General features: G+C 37.1%; 1 protein-coding gene across 1 annotated transcript in view; it reads left to right on the plus strand.

Moving 5' to 3' along the window:
• Positions 1-19075, plus strand: part of LOC107084260 (protein phosphatase 1 regulatory subunit 29-like) — a 158758-nt gene extending 139683 nt beyond the window's left edge. Inside the window, exons 5-8 of the mRNA XM_015374014.1 lie at positions 8808-9356; positions 11239-11388; positions 13347-14341; positions 15174-19075. Of these exons, the coding sequence (XP_015229500.1) occupies positions 9153-9356; positions 11239-11388; positions 13347-14341; positions 15174-16731 (2907 nt within the window). The 5' untranslated portion in view covers positions 8808-9152 and the 3' untranslated portion in view covers positions 16732-19075. The remainder of the gene's footprint in view (positions 1-8807; positions 9357-11238; positions 11389-13346; positions 14342-15173) is intronic.
• The last annotated feature ends 2644 nt before the right edge of the window (positions 19076-21719 follow it).

Genomic DNA, 21719 nt, shown 5'->3' on the forward strand with positions numbered 1-21719 from the left:
AACAGATTTATTTTGTAATCAAACACAACTCTCCTATTAACATACACAAACAGATAAAGGTAAATAAACTTTAACAAACAAGTTACTGCTACATGGGAAAATACGTTAGTTTTCATATCATTTTTTTATGATGTTTTGGAAGATGTACAAACTGATTTTGTAATAAAAGGAAAATTCACTCTAATGATGTAAGTTTTCAATTTTGAGCACGAGTTGATACCAGTCTGTGCAAAACTACAATATATGTACTCAGAAAGAAACTACTTCTAAATCAGGCACCAAGCTATGCTCTTGCTTGCCAAAAAGGAAAAGAACGGCTGTTGAACTGGAGAGCCTCCATGTGTTAATGCTTGCATATGTGCAGCAATTTATCCTGCTGCTACCACTGAAGCTGAAACTGGCATTGCATTTCATAATGATTTCCCTTATGTTAACAACCATTTTTCCAACAACAAATGTTGGGTTTGCCCTCCAGCCCGTATATTTGGGTATTTCCATACTTTAGTAAGATTAAATAGCATTTTCTCATGTCCTCATCTAATATTTTGACCACTCCTCACCCTCATCTTTCAATTTCACATAAAGGTCAAACTTGAAAAGAGATTTAAGCCCCAGTTGGGTTAACCTGATGGGATGACAGAGAGGCAGAATTAAAAAGAATGAATTAATTCTTGTCTCAATGCCTACCTTATCCCCCTTTCTTCTTATTTTACCCATAGAACTCAGAGATCTGTTCCTTTTGCTGCCACATTCACAAGCAAGGAAGTGTGGTATGTTCTGTGTGTTTAAATGTCAGCCTCTAGCACCTATAGAGTTCACGAGGACAGGTTCTTTCATGAGTTATGAAATGATAAATAAAGCGGTATTGCTATAATTAATTTCCTTCACACACAGCCATGCACGCTACAGCTGAACACAAACACCTTAGTGTAATAAAAGCTGTAATGGTACTTGCAGCCTAACTGTGTATATTTACTTTTAATTAGTTTCCTGCCACAATCAGAAACATGAATACCTGCATCTGTATATACACACTAGTAGTTTATACCTTTAAAGTAGAACACAAAAATATAGAGATCAAACAAGAAGAATCTCTAGGACTCATTAAAAACTAATAAAAAATGCTTAAAGAGATACATATTTTTCAAATAAATTTTTTTGTTCCTTTAAGGTTTTTGTTAAATTATATTTTATTTAAGTTGTATTAAGCTGTAATTAGCCATGATTTGTTACTAGAGCTTTGCTTACTATTACTAGCTAAATTTGTCCTGTGCATTTTATCCAATACTGTTCTTGCCTGTGGTCGCTCGTGCTTACCCAACTGCTGCTACATTTTTTCTCATTCATAAATTACTCGCAACATGGGGACATTTCCAATAATGATTTAAGTCGAGGACAGGTTTTCCAAATGGGAAAGTCTGCATATATCAGGCATATTTTGTAACCTTTCTATAGTAATATCATAGTGATGTCTAACATATGCTTTGAGGGTTCTTAGTTTGTGGATTGCAAGACAGGTTCAATATAGTTTTAGGAAATACTTGGAGAAAAGGCTACATAGTCTGAGATGGATGGAAATGCATCACTAGACCTTCCAACAGAGCAATCCAGCCTTTTGTATCTCAAAACCACCCAGGCATTGTATTAGAGGTCATGCATCATACTAAGTTGAATTAACTTTAAGTGTTATCTGAAAATTTAAAATGTGGTCTGAAATAGGCTATATTCATACTGTTTATTAATAAACAAAGGCCTTTTCCAAGAAGTGGATGTAGATATCTCAGCAGATGCTGGTTGAATAATTTTTAGACCTTTTTAGACTCACTAAATGTGCAAGTTTTTACTATATTAGGATTAAACACTTACACTAACAGCATGTGTGCAGAATAATTCTTAAACCTCAAAATGAAAACTTGTAAGTTTACAAAATTTACAAAACAGTTAAATCTAATATAAAAATCCAGTTCCTCTTTATAAAAGTGAAAAAGCGTGTTAAAATATGTCTAATAGTGGTTGATGTTGGGATCTGGAGATTCTCCACCTTCTCCAGCAGAGTGCGCTGTGGATCCTCCTGGGCTGGAGCCCTCCAGCACAGCTGACGCTCATCAGCTCATCAGGAGACCGGCCTTTATAAGCAGCTGCCAGACCTTGCTTCGACGCCGCAGTGTTAGCCAAGTTTGGTTAGCGAACCTGAGCCTCTGAATTTACTAATAGTTATCTTCCTAGAGAAACCTTATTCTAATTGCCTCTGTCTTCTCGCTTCTAGGAAACCAGTCTCTCTCTCTCTCTCGAGAGAGAAGCTCTGGATGAGCTTAACCTGAATCTGCCTGCCTGCCCCAGAGAGCCAAATCTGAAGATTACATTCTGGAATCCACCTGCGCTTTTGGGAAAGAGCTAATCACTTCAACCAAGGTCTGTTCACTGGAAGTCAGAAGTAAGACGCTGCTGCTGCCTAAGCCCTCTGCTGAACCAACAGTCTCTGGACCCAACCGGTTCCCTCTCTCTGAACAAACCTGGACCTCTTCAAGGTATCCACTGAAATATCTGAAAACCCATTTAACTTATCTGCATACCCAGCTAACCAACTATCCGTCTCTGCAGACGCCAGAGAATCCTGCCCGGAACCTGAATCTTGTCTTGTTTGTGTGAAACTTTAATAAACTCTGTTTAACCATTTACCAAGTCTCAGTGGTGTTCTGCATGTGGGTTTATCTCTAAACCGATCATGACAGTTGACTGACCAAAAAACATCAGGTTTCCAAACATTTTACATATTCACATGTACATTTTCACAATGCATATGGGAAATCCTCTGATATACAAATTCTTTTACAGTTTATGTAAATCCCTTTATTGTCCCACAATAGGGACATTCGTTCTCTGCCTTTATGACACATCCCCTTTGGGAGCAATGGTCTGCAGGGGAGCAATCAGGGGTTAAGGGTTTTGCTCAGGAACCCAGATTGGAGGCTGTTGGTTTCGAACTGGGTACTTGCAACCTTCTCAAAACACACTCCAACACTCCCTCCAACAAAATCCATCCAACATTATAGATTGTTCGAAAATCCTTCCTTAGAAGCTAGTCACTTGACCAAGGCATGGAGTGTTCCATTGCCAGACTGTAAAGAGCTCTCATTAAATCAACTAATAACTTATACAATTATAAGTATTAAAACGCGGAATCCAATTCAGGCTAGATGGAGGATCATGCAGTTGAAAACTTGGATAGCTGTTGCTAGAATATCCCCGGAAATGAGAAAAGAGAAAAAAAATGGAATTAGTTGGGGAGAATAAAAGGCAAAAACAGACTTAGAACAAACAATGCTTTAGGTTTTGAAGTAAAAGTGCACCAGCAACATGGAAACTAAAACAAAGAGAAAAACAAATGTGAAAAAGCAATTCAGCAAATCTGGAGAACACAGCAAAAATATGCAGAATGTTGAGATTTCCTTCTATTTTATTTCTGCACTTTCTGCTCTAGACAGAGGAAAGTGACTGAATGGCTGACTGAGTGTTTGACATTTTGGCTTGATCACAGTTTAGGTGTTTGACTTATTCACTGTATGCTTAATTATATAAAGCTGGCGAGATGCTTTTATGCATCTTCGGCTAGGTTGTGCTGTCAGTCAAACACACAATAGCTAATATAAGTTATCCTAGGGGACGGGCCTCAGCTTATATTTTCACAGTGCCTTAAAGCATTTTTTTTTGTGTTTTTCCAACATTCAAACTAAATACTTGTATTGATTTAATTTAAATTTATGCAATATACCAACAACTCAAAAAGCATCAATGTGACAAGTACAAAGTATTTTGATTAATTTCTTGAAATAGTAAAAAACTGAATAGTGACATATATTTGTATCAACCCCTGTAATATCTGATTTCCCTACACAAAATTACATGTTTCAAGAAATCCTGTAATTAGTTAAATGATTCTTCCAGTGTAACTGTGTATTAGCATTAACGTACCTGTTCTGCAAAGGTCTCAGAGGTTGTTTAGAATAATTAGTGAACAATCAGTAACATTAAAACCATAATAACTCAGGAAAGGTCAAGAAAAAGGTTGTGGAAAAGTGTAAAGCAGAGTCTACTTAACTACAATAGGCTATATTCACACAGCTGACCCAAATGAACTTATAACATTTATATTAACTTAACAATCTGAAAACAGCATTTATTCAGTACATATATAGAATACCTGTTTTTGTTTTCCATGTACTGCTTTGTATTTGAGCTATATAAAACCTCTAATATCTTCCAGTTAGATATAGCCACTTTATGCTTAGCACGCACAAACCACATAAACACATTCACTATGAGAGCTTCTTGGTAACAAATAATTACTTCAACATATGTCCTTTTACACACCTGGAAGTTACTGGAATATGTGAAATAAATTAGGTCCAAAAGCAGGATCTAAATTACGGTTGTCATGCTGTAAGCTGTCCACTCAACATCACTTCTGGAAAATCCCAGACTAACCCTTTCATTTTGATAACACCCGGTAGTTCTGGTTCAGTAGAGTCCATTTGCTTTGTGACATGGCATGATTAGTGCTTGTGTCAGGTACAATGTTTTAATTAAATTTCAGTTATGAAACATGACAATACAACAGGGTAAAAGAATGATATTAGTCAGAGCATAAAACAAAAAATAGGACATTCTATTGGTTTCTTTACAATATACTGTATGCATTAGATGAAAGCAGCGGCCATGTTTTTGAACACAAAGCCACAAAGGGATCCATTTTGTTGATAAAGCATATTCATTTGTGTTTCTGTTTGAAAGGTAGGAGAGATAAGCAGACTGAAGACAATAAAGATAAAGAGAAGTACAAAAAAGGAAGAAATACGAAGACAGGCTGTTAGATAAAATGAAATACAGAAGCAGATAACTGGAGTGACTGACAGCAGAGCCACCTAGATGATAAGATAAAATGGGCAGGGTACGGTCAGGATTATTACAGAATCATAAAACTGTGCTGATCAAAGCTTTTCTGACAGGACCAAGCAGTAAACAGCATTCTTTTAAGTGAGTCATGACTGACTTGTCTTTTATGTATTAAGAGCTAGTAAATGTAAGGGTTAGGCATCATTTGAAATTTAACAATTTTGGTTCAGATTCTGTTTCCTTATTTTCAATTAAGTTCCTATCAATCCTTGAATTCTTCTAAGAGGAAGAATAAAAGTTTTAATGTTTTAAATTAGCTGGCTAACTACAGTTCTGGCTGAATTAAATAGTCTCAACTTGTCAAGCAAATGTAATTCATTGGACTTTTAACTTTGTGTAAACATTACTACAGTATAAATGATCCCATGTTAATTTCAACTAGTATATAAATGTCAAACCTATGAACTTCAGTTAAATCTTCTGAATTCCTTCACTCTTACTCTGTTCTTCTGCTAGGATAAATTTTGGAGCTGGAGGAAAAAGCAGCATAACAAGCGTGATAAGGAAGGTATTCCTACAGGATAGCCCAAGCATTGCTAACTTTAACTCAGTTCAACTCAACATGGTGTGGAAGTAGTAATGTTTTACTTTTGTTGAATGAGGAACTTTGAGATTTTACACTCATTCGCTCAGAAAGTACAGTAGGTTATTAGTCTCTCAGATCTATGTTAAAGAGATTTCTTATGCTATCAAGAATGCGTAAGAAACAATATGGTATCTGTTAGAAATAATATAATAGGAAGAAAGGATACAAAAGGCTCCACACTCCCTCCAGAAGGTGTACTATGAATGCAGGAAATATGGGAACCTTCATTTTAGCCATGCTCTGGGCTTTGCTGAAGATAATCTCATCCCACCTGTTACATACAGCCAAGTTGTAATGTCTTTGAATATTTTTATATCACACTTTTGATTTTCTGCTGCCCAAACAGATGGTTTTGCACCCACTCCTGGAAATTCTTCTCTGCTGTGATTCAAGGGCTTCTGCTTCAGGTCGGCAGACTGATTATCAAAATTATCCAAAATAAAATCTGTAATAATTGAAGTTACAGCCACTGCCAATCATTCATTCAATAAACAATCATCAATTTTATATTGCAGTGGTTCCCAGTATTAGGAGTAACAACACTACATAATGATAGCATTAGTTACTAGGTTATCTTTTCACAAAAAAAAGAAAAAAAAAACTCTAAATAATTACTCTTCACATATTTGTAATGCCGTTACGTTACTTGTAAACTAATGCAGCTTGTTTCTTCGACTCAATCAACTAAATTGACTTTTTCTAAATGCACTATGCTGTGGAAGAGGTTTTTACTGCAGGGACATAGCAGGGAGCTGAGATAGGCATATGTGATGCCGATTGGCTGAGGAGCCTCAATGTGAGCAGATGTTCAGCATGCCATGAACATTGACTCAGAGGACAAACAATTGTCCAGCGCCATTTAGGACAGTGTCCCTAAAGAAACTCACTTATATCTAAGGTCAACTGTTTCTGTAATTTGCCCATTAGCGGGAACAATGACTTAATATACGTTGGTTAGAATTATCTTTAATCTAAAGAAACTCCTCACATCAGTTTATCACTGACTAAAAGCAGGCTGCCAACATGGTGCATGTTACATTGTGTTATTCAATTGAAAAGTGTACTATTTTTTTAGACAAAAATACTGTTGTTTTTTTTATTGGAACAGTGTGACCGCTGTTTAAATCAATGGCAAAGTATTCTTAGTTTTTTCATAAATTACTTTAAAGCATTATTTTTCCATTTTATACCGATTTTATAGTCAGGTAACCCACACAAAGGGCTAAAATATAGAGTCTTAAAGGTTCTAATCTGTTTTTTTTGGCCTTTTATGACTAACATAATCAATCTACATAATAATATCACAACTGAATTGTCCAATCACAGATATTTAAATCATGCAAATTGGCATGCAATGTTTTCAGCCTTGTTAATTTTTCTATTAATTAATTTAAAAAATCTTATACATGTATTTCATAACTGAATTTCCAGTTAAATTCAAAGTTCTGTTAACAGGAAAGTTACTTTCACTAGTAATTAGTTACTTTGTGCAGTAGCTGAATTACTAACATATGTACTGTTTTGAAGAAGTAACTAGTAACCATGACTTGTCTTTTTTAAAATAACATTTGCAATACTTGTCACACTGGGCCCTTCTTTAGTCTTTAGTTTATATTTCTTATTAAAACTTCATGTGTGATATACATTTGTATTTAGTACTTAGTTATGATTTAGAGAGTATGTAAAAGAAAAAAAATGAGAATAAAAGTTGCTTCTCTAGGTTCTTTCAAAAATGTTTCAAGTGTCACTAGCTGCTCTTTATATTCCTCATATCCTAACTTTTCTCCATATGCTGCTTCTAAATTGTGAAATTAGTCAGCCTCACAGCTGAATAGACAGCAAATGATTAAGTGCTGTTTTATTGCACAACATTTTAACAACTGTATAGCATAGCTATAAAAATAATGATAAGAGCTGTTAATTCATTAGGGTGCTGACAGAACCAGTGACACTTGATTGTTTGGTATTGCCACCAGTACCACCAGAATCAGCCACCAGAATAGTTTAAACATCCCTAATTCTGGTAAAAGTCTTTTTTCAATCAAGCTGAGTGAGTTTTTTTTTTTTAGTTTTTTTCTTAAAAACTTAAAAAGTTAATTATGCTGACATCTTTGACCCTTTGAGTAAATATGGGAGTAGTAACTGTGCCAGTCTTCTTCGCAAGACTTTACACTGGCCCAGTCCAGGTCAGTTTGCACAGGGATTAAATGGAAATCTGCTTGTTTTCAAAGGGAAAACAAAGGGCAATGTTCGTTTCGTTTGTATCTGATAACCTTGGCTCATTTTTTAAAGTGCTACAGTATGCAAAACGTACTAAAGCACAGTGTCTGCAATTAATATATCCTAACAATAGTTTTTTTTTTATTTTTTATTATGTTCTCTGAAGACAATTTTCTGTTGTAAAATCATGTTACACAATATAGGCCTTGCTGAAGGCTAACTGGTTTTGATGATTTAAAGTGTTTGCCTCTCATCGATTAGTGCTAAATCAAATATCAACAGGATTACTCACATTTGCTAACACACATTTGATAACTGAACTGACTATAGTTTGCCTCATCACTCCTTTTCTTTCAAACTTATTGTGCATTGTTTGGCAAAGCTTTCAAATTCTCCCTGTTTTAAGAGAAAATGATACTTAAAGCAACCTAAATAAGAGTTTGCACTGAAAAAAGTCATTTCATTTGACATTTTAAATATAAAGTCACTTTCATTAATGTCTTTGAGGCATTCTTTCTTTTTCTTGGAAAGGAAACAAAACTCTGGTAGCAAATTTAAATACTGGATGCTGCAGTGATGAGATACATAATATTTTACGCTGGATTAGACCCTGATCCACAGTTAATCCCCTGGGAAAGGTAAATAGCTAAATGTCAGCTAGTATCCTGTTAAACATGCAAATTACAGCAGCTCTTATATGTGTTCAGTTTAACACATCTGTGTTTCCATTTTTTTTTTAACGGTACTTATTCAGCTTATATTGTTTAAGTTGACATAAAACATAGTTCCAACTGAATTGCACATGGCAATAATTAAGTATATATATATATATATATATAATTTCTATTTCAGTGTGAGGATCAAAAATAAGAATAATAAGTTAAAAAACACACTTAGCAATGCATAATCGAAACTTCAAGAAAATATAATTTGATTACTGTTGTGCCATCACTAAGTGATTTAGCAATCAAAAGTATTTAACAATGTTTTTTTTTTAAATAACTCAATCAATAATGAGATCTATTCTTTTTTTCTCTTTCTGTTGTAGACAAAGAAACTTTCTCTTAGAGGGACTACTGCCTGATCCGTCCTATCAAGACGTATCATCATTAAGGGCCATGAGCTGCTGCTGGGGATACAGCCTTCAAAATCTTTTGACATGGAACACCTAAAATGGAAACACAACTAACTTCAATACTTCAGTTTAAGCGTTAATTATCAAGAAGACATCCTCCTCTGCCGTTTAAATTTTTCTTAGCCTGGCCTTCTTGCCCCTATCTGCACCCCTTCCCATTTCAAATTTGAACTACTGCTCTCTTCCTTTCCCCTGTCAGCTCCAATATCCCCCCTCTCCATTCACCTAAGGTGACATCCAACGCTCTGAATTCAAACCATGGCTGCTAGACAACGTTTGTCCTTCCTGTTTCCATCCCTGCATCTTTCCCTCCTCCTTCCTGCACTGTTGCTCCTACGCCTGCCTGTTATGGTGAAAGGGGACTGCTGGCTGATAGAGGGGGATAAAGGTTACGTTTGGTTGGCTATCTGCAGTCAGAACCAACCTCCGTTTGAGACCATTCCCCCGCACGTCAACAGCACGGTTAGTACGAGGTTATCAGTGAACTTCTTACACCTGCAGCCATCCACAATAAACAATATATGTACATGAGTACAATTTATGATAGAGTGAGCTAGAAACTACTGTAGCTTCTAGTTACTTTGACAGTGGTGAAGTTTAATCTAAACATCTGCTTAACCTTATGTGGCAACTTGGAAATGTCACACCTTTAATGCATGCTTTTGAATTGGTCCTGAATTGTTTGGAAAATATGAAAAGTGTTTATTGCCAAAAAGCATGGTATAGAATTAAACTCACTAAGAAAAAACTAAGTGTAATTATATTGACTAGAATTAAATGATAAATAGTTGTGGTAATTAAAGGAATCATTTTCAACTCTATAAGTTAACATGTGGTTAGCTGATTCTCAAATGAAAGCAGCCAAGATTTTCAGGAAACTCAGATGAAAAGAATCCTTTAAATTAAAAAGGTTTTTCACATTTTCAAGAAAGGCAAGGACTGTTCTGTAACTCCTAGGGTGACAAAATATCAGTTGTTTGAGAAAAGGCTGTCTAAAGATAATATGCTGGTGAGTGTTTTAAGTGAATAACAGCACTATTACGTATATAGCTTGTAATAGAGATATAAAAGGTTCAGAATTTACTTTCATTAAAGAATTTTATTATTGGAAATAAAAACTGAATTTTTAAAGGACAAAGGTAACACACTGTATTAACAGTGTGCCTTTTCATACAATAGGGGGCTTAATATATTTGTTATATGCACTCTAATATCAACACTTTTAATTTTACAGTGTTTAGATGTATATTTTCTTCATTTTTATTGTTCTTTTGTGAAATCAAATGCACATTTTCCACTCAGGCATCAAACTGTTATCACACATGTCATATATAATGCTATATATCTTATGAAATTAGAGTGTGAAATTTTCCTTATTATCAAAATTCAAATCATCCTAATCTGGCAAGCATTTACAGTATGGGTGTAAATTGTCTTTCAACCGTTACCTGTAAACCAACATATTAACAAGAATTATTTTTACATTTTTAAGACATGTAACCTTAAAAAAGTCTGATTTATTTTTTGATAATTAAGTTAAAAAACTTCTGGTTTAGATTTTGAGTTGATCCTTACAAAATCTAGGACAACGCAGTCTATTTTTCAAATTTGCTTGAGATCATTGTGCTGCAATGTAGCTTTATATATTAGCTGAATAAAAGTATGTTTGTGTCTGTAAATATGATAATGATAAAACTTATATTTCTAAGGCATTTTTCTTGACACCCAAGGTCAACGTACTAATGTTAAAAATACGATGGCAGAAACAAAATCAAAACACAGAATAAAAACCATTTAAAAAATAAAAAGGCTAGGACAGGGAAGGTAAGGGAAGGAAACGGATGAGTTTTGACTTGTGATTTAAAATGGAGAAGTGATTGAGTTTTTCTATATAGGGAAATCCTAAACAGTGACAGTTTTATTTTCTTTAGAATATTGATTCTCATCCTGTTGAGTCACAAATTCTTCAGACTCCAATAGATGTCAATACATGTTTTTAGCATCTTGTACACCCCCCAAAAAATAATTCTAACCGTTTACTTTTAGAAAGAATCTTACAAAATGGATTTGTTAAGAAAATAAAAGTCATTTTAAAATATATGATTATAAATTTTTACCTTTTTGTGAATAGAAATTACCTCTGCTCAGGCTCTTTAGATGCATTTGAGTGCGTTTAATGAGCAACTGAAAAAAAATCCTGGTTTTAATTACAGTGAATGAAAAGAAATATAGTAATTTAGAAGACAAAATTCTACTTTTCTTTAAATATTTATTTATTTATTTATTTTTTTTTTACTTTCTATAGAGAAAGTTCATCTTTATTATTTTTTCTTGTTACCTTCAGGTTCATGACTTGAGGTTGAATGAGAACAAACTCAAAGCAGTGCTATTTACCTCCATGTACCGCTTCACAAACCTTACTGATCTCAACCTTACGAAGAATGAGATAAGCTACATTGAAGATGGAGCCTTTACTGGACAAGCTAACCTTCAGGTTGGTACAGTAGCAATAAATTCAACTTTGTTTTTCTGATTGTTTGTCTCAGTTTACTTAAAGTTTTTGATATTGAAAGTTGGCAAAAAACAGCTTTTATCATTTCATCTGAGTTTATATTATGCTTTTATTATGCTTTGGAGGCTGTTAGATGTAGAGAAAACTATGCAGTAAGCAGTGTTTTTCTAAGCAAATTAAACCTATACATTCTATATTAAAGCAAAAGTAACGTTTAGCCACTAGAGTCACTAGACCTATAACTTAAAATTTTTAGCACCCTTGATAGTAAGTGGCAACACTTCACTGTCACAAAGTTAAACTGTCACCCTCTGTGTTTTTGGAATCTGATAGCAGATCACTTTGGACCAGTAGCTTGAGAGATCATGAGGTTACATGTAAAGACAAGCTCACACTCACCACTTAAGATGAAATCCTAAATAAGCATAGTAAAAATATGTTTGGGGAACTTAGACTGTCTTAAAGCCACGCCGTTGGTCATATGACTCATTCACTGATGGATCCAACCCGCTCACGTTACTTCGACTGGTTTTGAGAAGGGCAGCCCTGGTCATCAGTACATGCCAAGTGCTGTATATGGACGTGAAAAAATATTCTATATATCTTAAAATAAGCTAATATTTGGGTTATAACATGCCAGATATTAGCCTGATAAACCAGACTAAATGGGAGATGAAAGGTGTTATTTAGTCGGGCCCAGATAAATGAGACATCGCAAGATTGTTGATGAGAACAATCTGTTGTTTTTCAAACCATGTCTGTGCCTATTGGCCAACACTCTAACCAATGAGTGCATCTGACTGTGACATAGGAAGCGCAACAGGAAGCTGGTGGGGCTGTGCAAACAAACAGCCTGTGGGTAAAACGGCGGATACATCCTTCCTAAAAATGAATGAGCGTAGAGCCTCTTCCTGCTTACGTTTCAAATAAACCCCCAAGTCTAATCCTTCCAAAACTGATTCCAAAGCTGAGTAAAAAATCGGCAGCGGTCATTTACACACGGCTATGCCGAGAGAGGGCCGCAGCAGACGGGCTGCCATTAGCCTGGCTGCCATTAGCCTCAGGGCTCCGCTGATGGCCACGGTCCTCTTAACTTCGGAATTTCTTTTTATAGTTGCGCATTAAATCAGTAAATGGACCATATAGTGAAGCTTTAAAGTAGAATATTCTTGCCTCAAAATTTACTTTTATTGAATAACAGCAACAGAAAGAAAACTTTTAACTTTCAATGGAGCGCTCTAATGAAAGCTGCTGCTGCCGAAGTGCATGCTAGTATTGTCCTTTCTCCAGCGTCGTGCAGCGATGTCATCATGCCCTCAAACCCCGCCCACTTTGCATTCAGACATTCAAAACACATCTCTGCATTGTGAGTGGCCTACCAGATTTAGGGCCTGGAGCATTGATCGAGGCTAGACTAACTCGCAGGCAAAAATGATTTTGGCTGCTGGCGGGTGCTAGTTTACTAGGCTAGCCAGATGTACACACCTGTTACCATAAGCAAAAAAATACAAGAAAAAAAAACAAAGAAAAAAAAACACAAGGTAAAAGTGTCCAATTTATTTAATAATATAAGAGGTTGAAAATACATTAAAATCATATTGGTATTTATTGCATGGGCATAGTGTTGCACTTATAGCAACTATGTGTCATATTTTAAAACAGAGTGAGTTCTGAGACACACCAGAATCAGGGTTATTCTAATTTGAGCAGATGGGTGGCTTATGGAAAAATATAATCTTCAACCTTACCATAAATGTGCTCCTTGTTATGTCTGTAGCAAACAGTATACAAGAGAAGAAAGATCTCAGAATGACTTACCCCATTTTTAGCAGATAGCCAAGTGTTATTTACAGTTCATTTTGAAAGAATTAAATCCTTGAGTATGTTTTCTCATTATTTTATGAAATGTTTGAAGAACGTACTCTGTCTTTCCTTGTCAGGTTCTACAGCTGGGTTACAACAAACTGACCAATTTGACTGAGGGAATGTTGAGAGGCCTAGGGCGATTGCAGTGCCTCTTTTTACAGCACAACCTCATTGAGGTCATTGCCAACAATGCCTTCTGGGAGTGTCCTAACCTTAGCAGCCTGGATTTATCTTTAAATAAGTTGGCCCGTCTTGACCCATCTACCTTTACTGTCCTCAACAGGCTAATGGTTTGTGAGCTTGCAGGAAACCCATTCCATTGTGGCTGTGAGCTCTACAATTTTTTGACATGGCTAGAGGAGTTCAACAATGTAACCCACACTTATGACCGCCTCCAATGTGAAACTCCAACAGAACTGACAGGTTACCCACTCCTGGGTCCAGTCCCTGGGCATGGAAGAAATGCCCGGTACATCCTTTTATCTGTCTGTCGTGATGGCGTAATTATTCCCGGAATGACCTCCCAGATGCCAGATCCAGATGGGTCAGGAATGGATTTAGACGGTTCCGATCTGGGTCTATACCCTCAGCCAACCACAACATCTACAGCTGATCCCAACTATGTTTCTCAGATTTCCATTAAACTTGAATCGGTCTCCCTGTCCACTGCATCACTGTTTGTGCAGATTCCAAAGCCATATAGTAAGATGTTCATCCTTTCCCAATATAATGATACCTTCCCTACAGACATAATGCCCCTTACAAAGAAAAAGGAGAAGATTCCTATAGATAAGCTGAAACCACACACTAATTACACTTACTGTGTGGCTTCTGCAAGTAAATTGCAACGCTACAATCATACTTGCCTGTCTTTCACTACAAGAGCTATTGGCCCAGAGGACCTCCGTTCCAATCCTTCTACAACTACTCACTACATTATGACCATCTTGGGATGTCTCTTTGGTATGGTGATTGTGCTTGGACTTGTCTACTACTGCCTCAGGAGGCGACGCATCCAAGAAGAAAAGGAAAAGGCTATAAGCGTGAAAAAAACAATCCTGGAGATGAGGTGGGGGAATTTATTTTTAATATGTAGATCAGGGGTGCTCAAGTCCAGTCCTCAAGAGCTACCATCCTGTTACTCTTAGATACATCTCTTCTCTAACCAGCTTAATCAAAACGCTCAATCCCCTCATGTAGCTCAGCAGAGGCATGGTAACAAGCCACTCATTTGATTCAGGTGTGTTAAAAAAGTTGCAGGAGCTCTTGAGGACTGGACTTGAGCACCCCTGATTTAGATAATTCTAGTTTTTTGGGGCTACATACCTTTTTTGTTTTGTTTGATTTTTTTAAATTTTGGTTCTAAAAATAATTAACATCTTGATAATAAGTTAGGGTCCAAGGGCAACTTGTTTTTTGTCTTTTTTTTCATTAAGTAAAACTAAACAAGTCTTGAACTATTACTTGGGGTAGTGGCGGCCTAGTAGTTAGGGCATAGAGCTTGGAATCCTGTGCTTGGAATCCACTCCCACAGCCTGCCACTCTGGGTCTCTGAGTCAGACCCTTAACCCCACACTGCTCCCTGGGTGCCCCAAGATTGCAGCCCGCTGCACCCCAAGGGGATGGGTTAAATGCAGGCACTTTCAATGGGAGTGGTGGCCTTGTGGTTAAGGCATTGCGCTTGGAATTCAGAAATTTCTCCAATGTGAGATCAATAAATTTCAGTTATAATTATAGTGAATTTTCCAAACATATAAGGCTTAAGGCCATATTATTTTGCCTGATTTCTTACAGCTTCCATTAAAAGGGAGACAATGTTTATGTCATTGTATTTTACTAAAATGCAAAAAAATAAATAAATAAATAAAATGCATTTCTAAAGCAAATATTTGCTTCTTTAGGTATGGCTCTGAAGCAGCTGCAGCTGTTGCCAATGACCCAGGTGCTATCCAGCGTCTTCAGGAGCAGTCCCACCACCACCATTCAGGAGGAGCTGGAGGCAAGCCTCCACCATCAACTTCTTCTAGCACAGGGATGCTGCATGGATCAGCAAACACAAGTTCTTCTCGCCTAACTTTGCCCCAGGGGGAAAAAATGGCCTCTGCCTTCTCTGAAGCAACATGCAGCAAGAGTAACTACATGGATGTTAGGACAACAGGAATCGCTGGCGACAGCAGAGATGGCGTAGTGATTGCTGGGGGAATTGGAGGAGAAGTAGTTGTTGATATGCGTGGTGTAGCTGAAAATGGAACAGGGGCTGGGGAAGATTCGGATGACGATGGTCACGGCTCAGCATCAGAAATTTCCACTATCGCTAAAGAGGTGGACAAAGTGAATCAGATCATCAACAATTGTATTGATGCCCTTAAGCTGGATGCCTCTGCCAATACTGTGACGACAGCTGATGATGGTAACTCTCTGTCTTCCTCCCAGCCTCCTTGCATGGCCCCCCTTCCCCGCAATCTTTTGCCTCTCTCTACTGCATCTACTGGAGATCAGATCATGGCCTCTTCTCCAAAGGTACACCCAAAGTCTCAGCCACACCCTCATCCTCAGCCACAACCTCAGTCCCATCCTCAGCCTCACCCACAGCTACATCAGCAGCCGCATCCCCCTTCAATGGCCCCGGTTCCCCTAGTCATGCCTCTGTCGGAGCGGCCTGGCATCAGTGGAGGTGGGTTTCTTTCCCCTCCTTACCGTGACCCACCCCCAGCTAATGCAGTACGGCCCCTTCAGAGGCAGCACAGTGCTGACACTGCTGTAGTAAAGAACCGTTGTGGTGCTCCTGCTGCTGTACCTGTCAAGAATACAAGAGTGTACAATGTAGAAGTACCGGAACAGCGAAATGACCCACCCAAGTATCCAACAGAGAAGGGGAATCCTGCTGTTTGTGGTGGGATGGGTGGAAATGGGGGACCTGGTGGTGTAGGAGGATGTGGTGGAAATGGAAAGGGAAATATAAATGGTGGTGGAGTGAGTTTAAATGGTGGTGGTATAGGGTGCAATAATGGGAATGGAAGTGGATGCGGGGCCTCTGGGCCTGGACAGCAGCAGCATCACTTGGAGGTTCAGCCAGACTACCACAGCTCAGAGCACCGACACTCCTTTCCTGCACTCTACTATGAGGATAGCAATGACTCACCATTACCTGCCCAAAAGGCCTCATTCCTAAAGCCACTGGGGCGCACAAAGAGGGATGCAACAGCTACCTACTCCCAGCTCTCTCCTTCTCGTCACCATAGTTACAACTCTGGGTACTCCTCAAGTCCAGAGTACACATCTGAGAGCACTCTACGCATCTGGGAGCGTTTTCGACCATACAAAAAAAACCCACGTGAGGAGGCCTCCTACATAGCAGCAGGACATGCCTTACGTAAGAAGGTGCAGTTTGCCAAGGATGAGGATCTTCATGATATTTTGGATTATTGGAAGGGTGTTTCTGCCCAGCAAAAGATGTGAGTTGAAAAAAAAACTCTAATATTTCTTGAGAGATTTTAAGTTGAAGAGCAACAGCAGACTAATGCTGGGGTGGGATAAAGCCTTCTGCAGCGGGGTCTTGTGACTTGGGTTTTCATCCAAAAGACCCAGAGTTGACATATCTGTAGGTGATTTTTTTTAAAACATGTATTTGGTGACAGTACATAGACATTTTTAATGGTTGCACACGAGGCTGGTGTTTGTCACCACAACACTCAGTAATCTGGTCACCTGATGACCTCATGCTGGGCACTTTGGTCCTTGCAGGCTTTAAAGACATGTAAGTCCATTCTAATCAGCAAAGTTAAAGTGGTGATACACATCTTCTACCTCATTACTGGTACAATGTAGCTCAACTATCTTAGTAGAAGCAGCGTCATTATTACTTGAGCCCTTTTTTTCCTAATTCCTTCAAATATTGATTTAAAGGACAGCAATTCAGCTGCACTACTTCTACGTGGGCTGCTATGAAAAGATAAATTAGAGTGGTAGAAGTTTTTTTTGTAAAAGGTCTTTTTGTATACACGCCTTTGGGGAGAAACATTAAATCATACTTATCATTATCATCCTTATTGTTCTCCCTGGCAATTAGCCAGTGTAACAGCAGGTCAGGGATACTGTTTGTTGAGCAAAATGTTATTGATGTTAAACACCCAATGGCACATTTTCAGTGGCGTCTGTACATACGGGCTGTGGGTTTTAATGTGCAAAATCCCCTTTTAATTGCTGAGGGAAGTGGGAGCTGAGTCATTATTTATCTCATGCTCAGTATAAGAGCAAAAGAGTTTGATAATAGACACGAGGAATCAACCTGGAAAAGGTTGTGTGAACTTCAGAAAGATTAGAGTTTTGCTCATTTTGAATTTTTAGATGTTGTGAGCAAATAGTCTAAAAAAATGTACAGGCATTTTGCCTCATTTCCTTGTTTACATTTACATTTCAATAGGCTGAGTCATACTAAAATTACTTTACGGTAAGCTGTGTGAGCAGAAAGTGCAGGTGTAAGCTTGTGTGCTAAATAGCCAAGTAATCACATTTTAGAAAAGAAGCAGATTGAGAGCAGGTTAAAGGTTTCCTGTGAACATCCTACTGCTAAAGGGATGTGAAAAAAGGTCTAACGGTTTTCTTGCTGTGGCTGTATTATATCAAGGCCAGCCTGCACCAAAATGCTCTCTGCAATACACAGTAAATGTTGGTTAAATAACTGATTTAAGGGTTACTTTTTCTGATTTAAGCTGAATGAAGTTTGAAGAAGAAAAAAAAGTCCACCTGTGTTTGGCAATTCTGACAAATTGGTAGCTTGCTTCGGACCAAAGTGCCCTTAGGAGGTAAGGTTTTAATTATTTATTTCATAACATTTGATCAGATACTGTATACACACACACACACACCAACAAACCCACACACGTGTTTAAGAAAAAGAGGAGCAAGGATTGAATTCCACTTTAAAGTCAGTTTTAACACAAGTGTCTAAATTTAAGAAAATTGGAGACCAACTTACCTGGTATGACTACAATGACATAATCAGTGTCAGTTCCTGACCAAATTTATAGTACCAGGACTGTAGCAAGCAAACAGAAAAGTTTGGAGAAAAAAAGAGAAAAAATCAAGGGACCAATCCTTTGAGTTTCTGTCCCGGTGCATGTCATCATAAGAATTTCATTTAACATTATATTTTCACATCAGGGGCCATAACATAAGCATCACCACCATAAATTATACAATTTTAATCTCACACTACCCTATGTTGTTTACACCAAAAATGATTCACCCATTCTCTGTTGCCATGTTAGGAATTTTATCACTATATTTAGCAACATTTCAGAACCCTTAAGTTACTTTTTTTTTACCAAAAATGTGGCATTTTTTTTCCCGTGCTGTTGGGAGTCTTTGGTGACAACATGAAAGCACTGATTGCTCTAAGTTTACTGTGAGTGACTGACTGACTGAGCCCCTCCTTCCTTCAAAACACTGGCAGGGAGGTCAGACTAGTCCAGAGAAACAACTGTTTTCTGTGGTTTAGGAGACTTTGGTGATGACTTGAAGGCACTAATTGCTCTGACTTTACTGTCTTCACCAAACAGAACAGTGATTGTTGCTGAAAGCTCCTCCAAAACATTCATAGGTAGTCAGAGTCAGCAGCAAGCCATACCTGCAGTCTGGGGGAGAAGAGCGACTCCCCTCTGTTTTCCCGTTGAAAATGAGTCACACATGCAAGTTTACACTGCTTTTGCCCTTTCTAAAGTGGAATATAAATATATATTGAAAACATTGTTTTTTGTTCTTTAGAAACCGTTACACTAATATAGATCCCTGCCAGCATTTGATTCATACACAACTTCATCTACTTTGTTTGCCTCCAGCTGTCTTGAAGTTGAATTTGATAAAACTAGTTGTTGAACTTATTCATAGTGTTGCACTGGGGGCAACATTTCAGCAAGCGACTTAAATTGATATTAATATTGAAAGGAATCCAAAGGTTTTAAATAATTTTGGATTTAATCAGCCAACAAGTAAAAAAAAAACTGAGGGAGAAGATGAGATTTAGTTTTTGGGCAACAGTACAAATTCTAAAGCTTACACTTTTTAGGCATTAATCTTGTACTTAAGGGTTGGAGCAATGGAAATTAATGCACTAAAAGAACAAGTAAATTGATAAATGCATTAAACATTAAACACAATTATGGGAGGCTTTTTCAAAATAATTCCTTATCTTTTTACTGTGCAACTTCTGAGCCGGCAGAAACCAACTGATTGTTCATCAATTGTTCCTGTTATCAGTCAATATTTTGCTTTCTGGGCCCTAATGTGATTTATATAGAACTAAGATCATTCTCTATCATCAGTTGCAAACTAAGAGAAGCGTTAGCATTCACAAAGGCATTGTTGTCAGTCTCACATCAGATCAATACAACACACAGAGCTACTGTAATCACTGTTGGCTTTAAGTCACACTTTCTATGGTTTTAGGACCAATGCGCCATATTTAACTTATCTTCACATTCTGCAGGGAGCTTACTTTGCATTAGGTGCAAGGGATGACTACTCAATTAGTTTTAAATTAATACCATGGGCTTTCCAGTGTGGGAACCTTTTTAAAAGTAATTGCCATATCTCAAAGACAGCAAAGAGACACAATAGATTTACCTTCACTGTTATTGTTTGTTAGATATTTTTTATCACCTTAGCATTTTATATGGATTTCTAAGTACAGAAATGCAATCCACTAAATACTGTATGTGCATCTTGTTCTGTCTTAATTTATTTAATTTTTCTTTATCCTTTTTATATTATTCTTGGTAGAAAACTAAGCTCTTAATTTATGTATTTTCATCTACTTTTTCCAGTGAGGTACAGTAGCTATAGCAAGTCATTACATATTGCAAACAGATGCTGGATACCCTTTCTGCTTCCACCACTTTTTGAGCTAAGAATCCCATTTTAAACACTTACCCCACTGCATCAGGGATGGACTTGGCCAGGTCTGGAATAATAATACGGTATCCAATCCAATTTGACAGACCATCAGCGGTGATCAAGTCTTGCTCCTCTTTATTGCCCCAAACGTATTTATTTTAGGATTTCAGGTAACGCTAAAGTTTGTTATTTATGTCATCTCTAAGATTAAAAGGGTGTTTGCCTTTCTGCCCCAAAGGACCAGATACCAGAAGCCAATCCTAACAAGTGTGTACTGTACCGATTAGATTGTCCACGTACAATTTTTCTTTTCTTCAATGAATTAATGCAAAGGATTTACTGTTAGTCTTACAGCTCCAGAGGTTAAATTGGAAAGCAAGTGACTGAACTGGTTTGGCTCGAGGTGGTCTGTTTGGGAATAAGTCAAATCCTCTTTGCACGCCGCTGTGAAATCTAATTATATTCTGGAAACTGACAGGTTACTTGTTTGTTTTTCGAGAAACATGTAAACTATTCTCTTGAATGGATTTTTGATAAGTATGAAGATTATAGTCACTGTGATCAAAATAATACATATGGATGGTAACATTTGTGGTATTATACTATTGTAATATAGTTTTTATAAATCTTAAACAAATCCATTGGGTTATTACAGTGATTGAAACACTGTTACAAGTTGTCTTGGCTATTTATTGCTGCAAAGTTTAGTTTTTTCTTTTAGGTTTTTAATATTTTTTAGGCTCAGGTTTACTAAAAATAAATCAACAGTCAACAGAAAATCGTTTAACGGTCCTTCAACCTACGTCCCACTAGAGTTGCTCCAAATGCAAACTTCAGTCAGAGGAACTGAAGACTTCCAAAGCCTTACAGGAAATTATTACATCTCTTTTGTTACTTTTCAATTATATCACTGTAACAATGCCACAAATATTTCACTGGAAACCATAGACTCTTATGTTTCAGACATTTTTAAAAGATAACTTCTCACTTAACACGTCAATGCCAAGATACCCCTCTGCCCAATGCTACAGATAAGAATTGTGTTTAACATTAATAGATGAATGCATCCCAAGAACTTTTGGTGCAAAGAGGCCACTTTTGACACCAGTATATAGATTATTAGTCAGGGCAGATGTTTAGCCATGTAGTTTTTTCTTCCAACAGACCTTATTCAGTGGTTACCCCCTTTACTTTTTGGACAAATATTTGATTTATTTTGAAAACATTAATATCAGTTAATAAAAAACAAATAAAACATCCTACATCCAAGACGTCTTAGAGAATGCAGTTCAATGCAATTTTAGGATCTACTGATAAAGTGAAAAATTGTTAGACAACCCTGCTTCCCGCTAAAAACAGAAAGTAACTGAAACTATTCACATGCTCCCTTTCAATTTAGTTGTCAATATTTGTTACAGCAGGGAAAATCAATTCAAAGAGTTAAAGTATTTAACTCACCGCAAATTTGTGAATAATATATTCCCAGTGATGAATTTGCCCAACGTTTACTCTGTTTTGCATTTAAATTTTAAACCTTGTATAATGTTATGTAC

Source organism: Cyprinodon variegatus, unplaced genomic scaffold (genome assembly GCF_000732505.1).
Source record: "Cyprinodon variegatus isolate N-32 unplaced genomic scaffold, C_variegatus-1.0 Scaffold96, whole genome shotgun sequence".
Classification (NCBI taxonomy): Eukaryota; Metazoa; Chordata; class Actinopteri; order Cyprinodontiformes; family Cyprinodontidae; genus Cyprinodon; species Cyprinodon variegatus.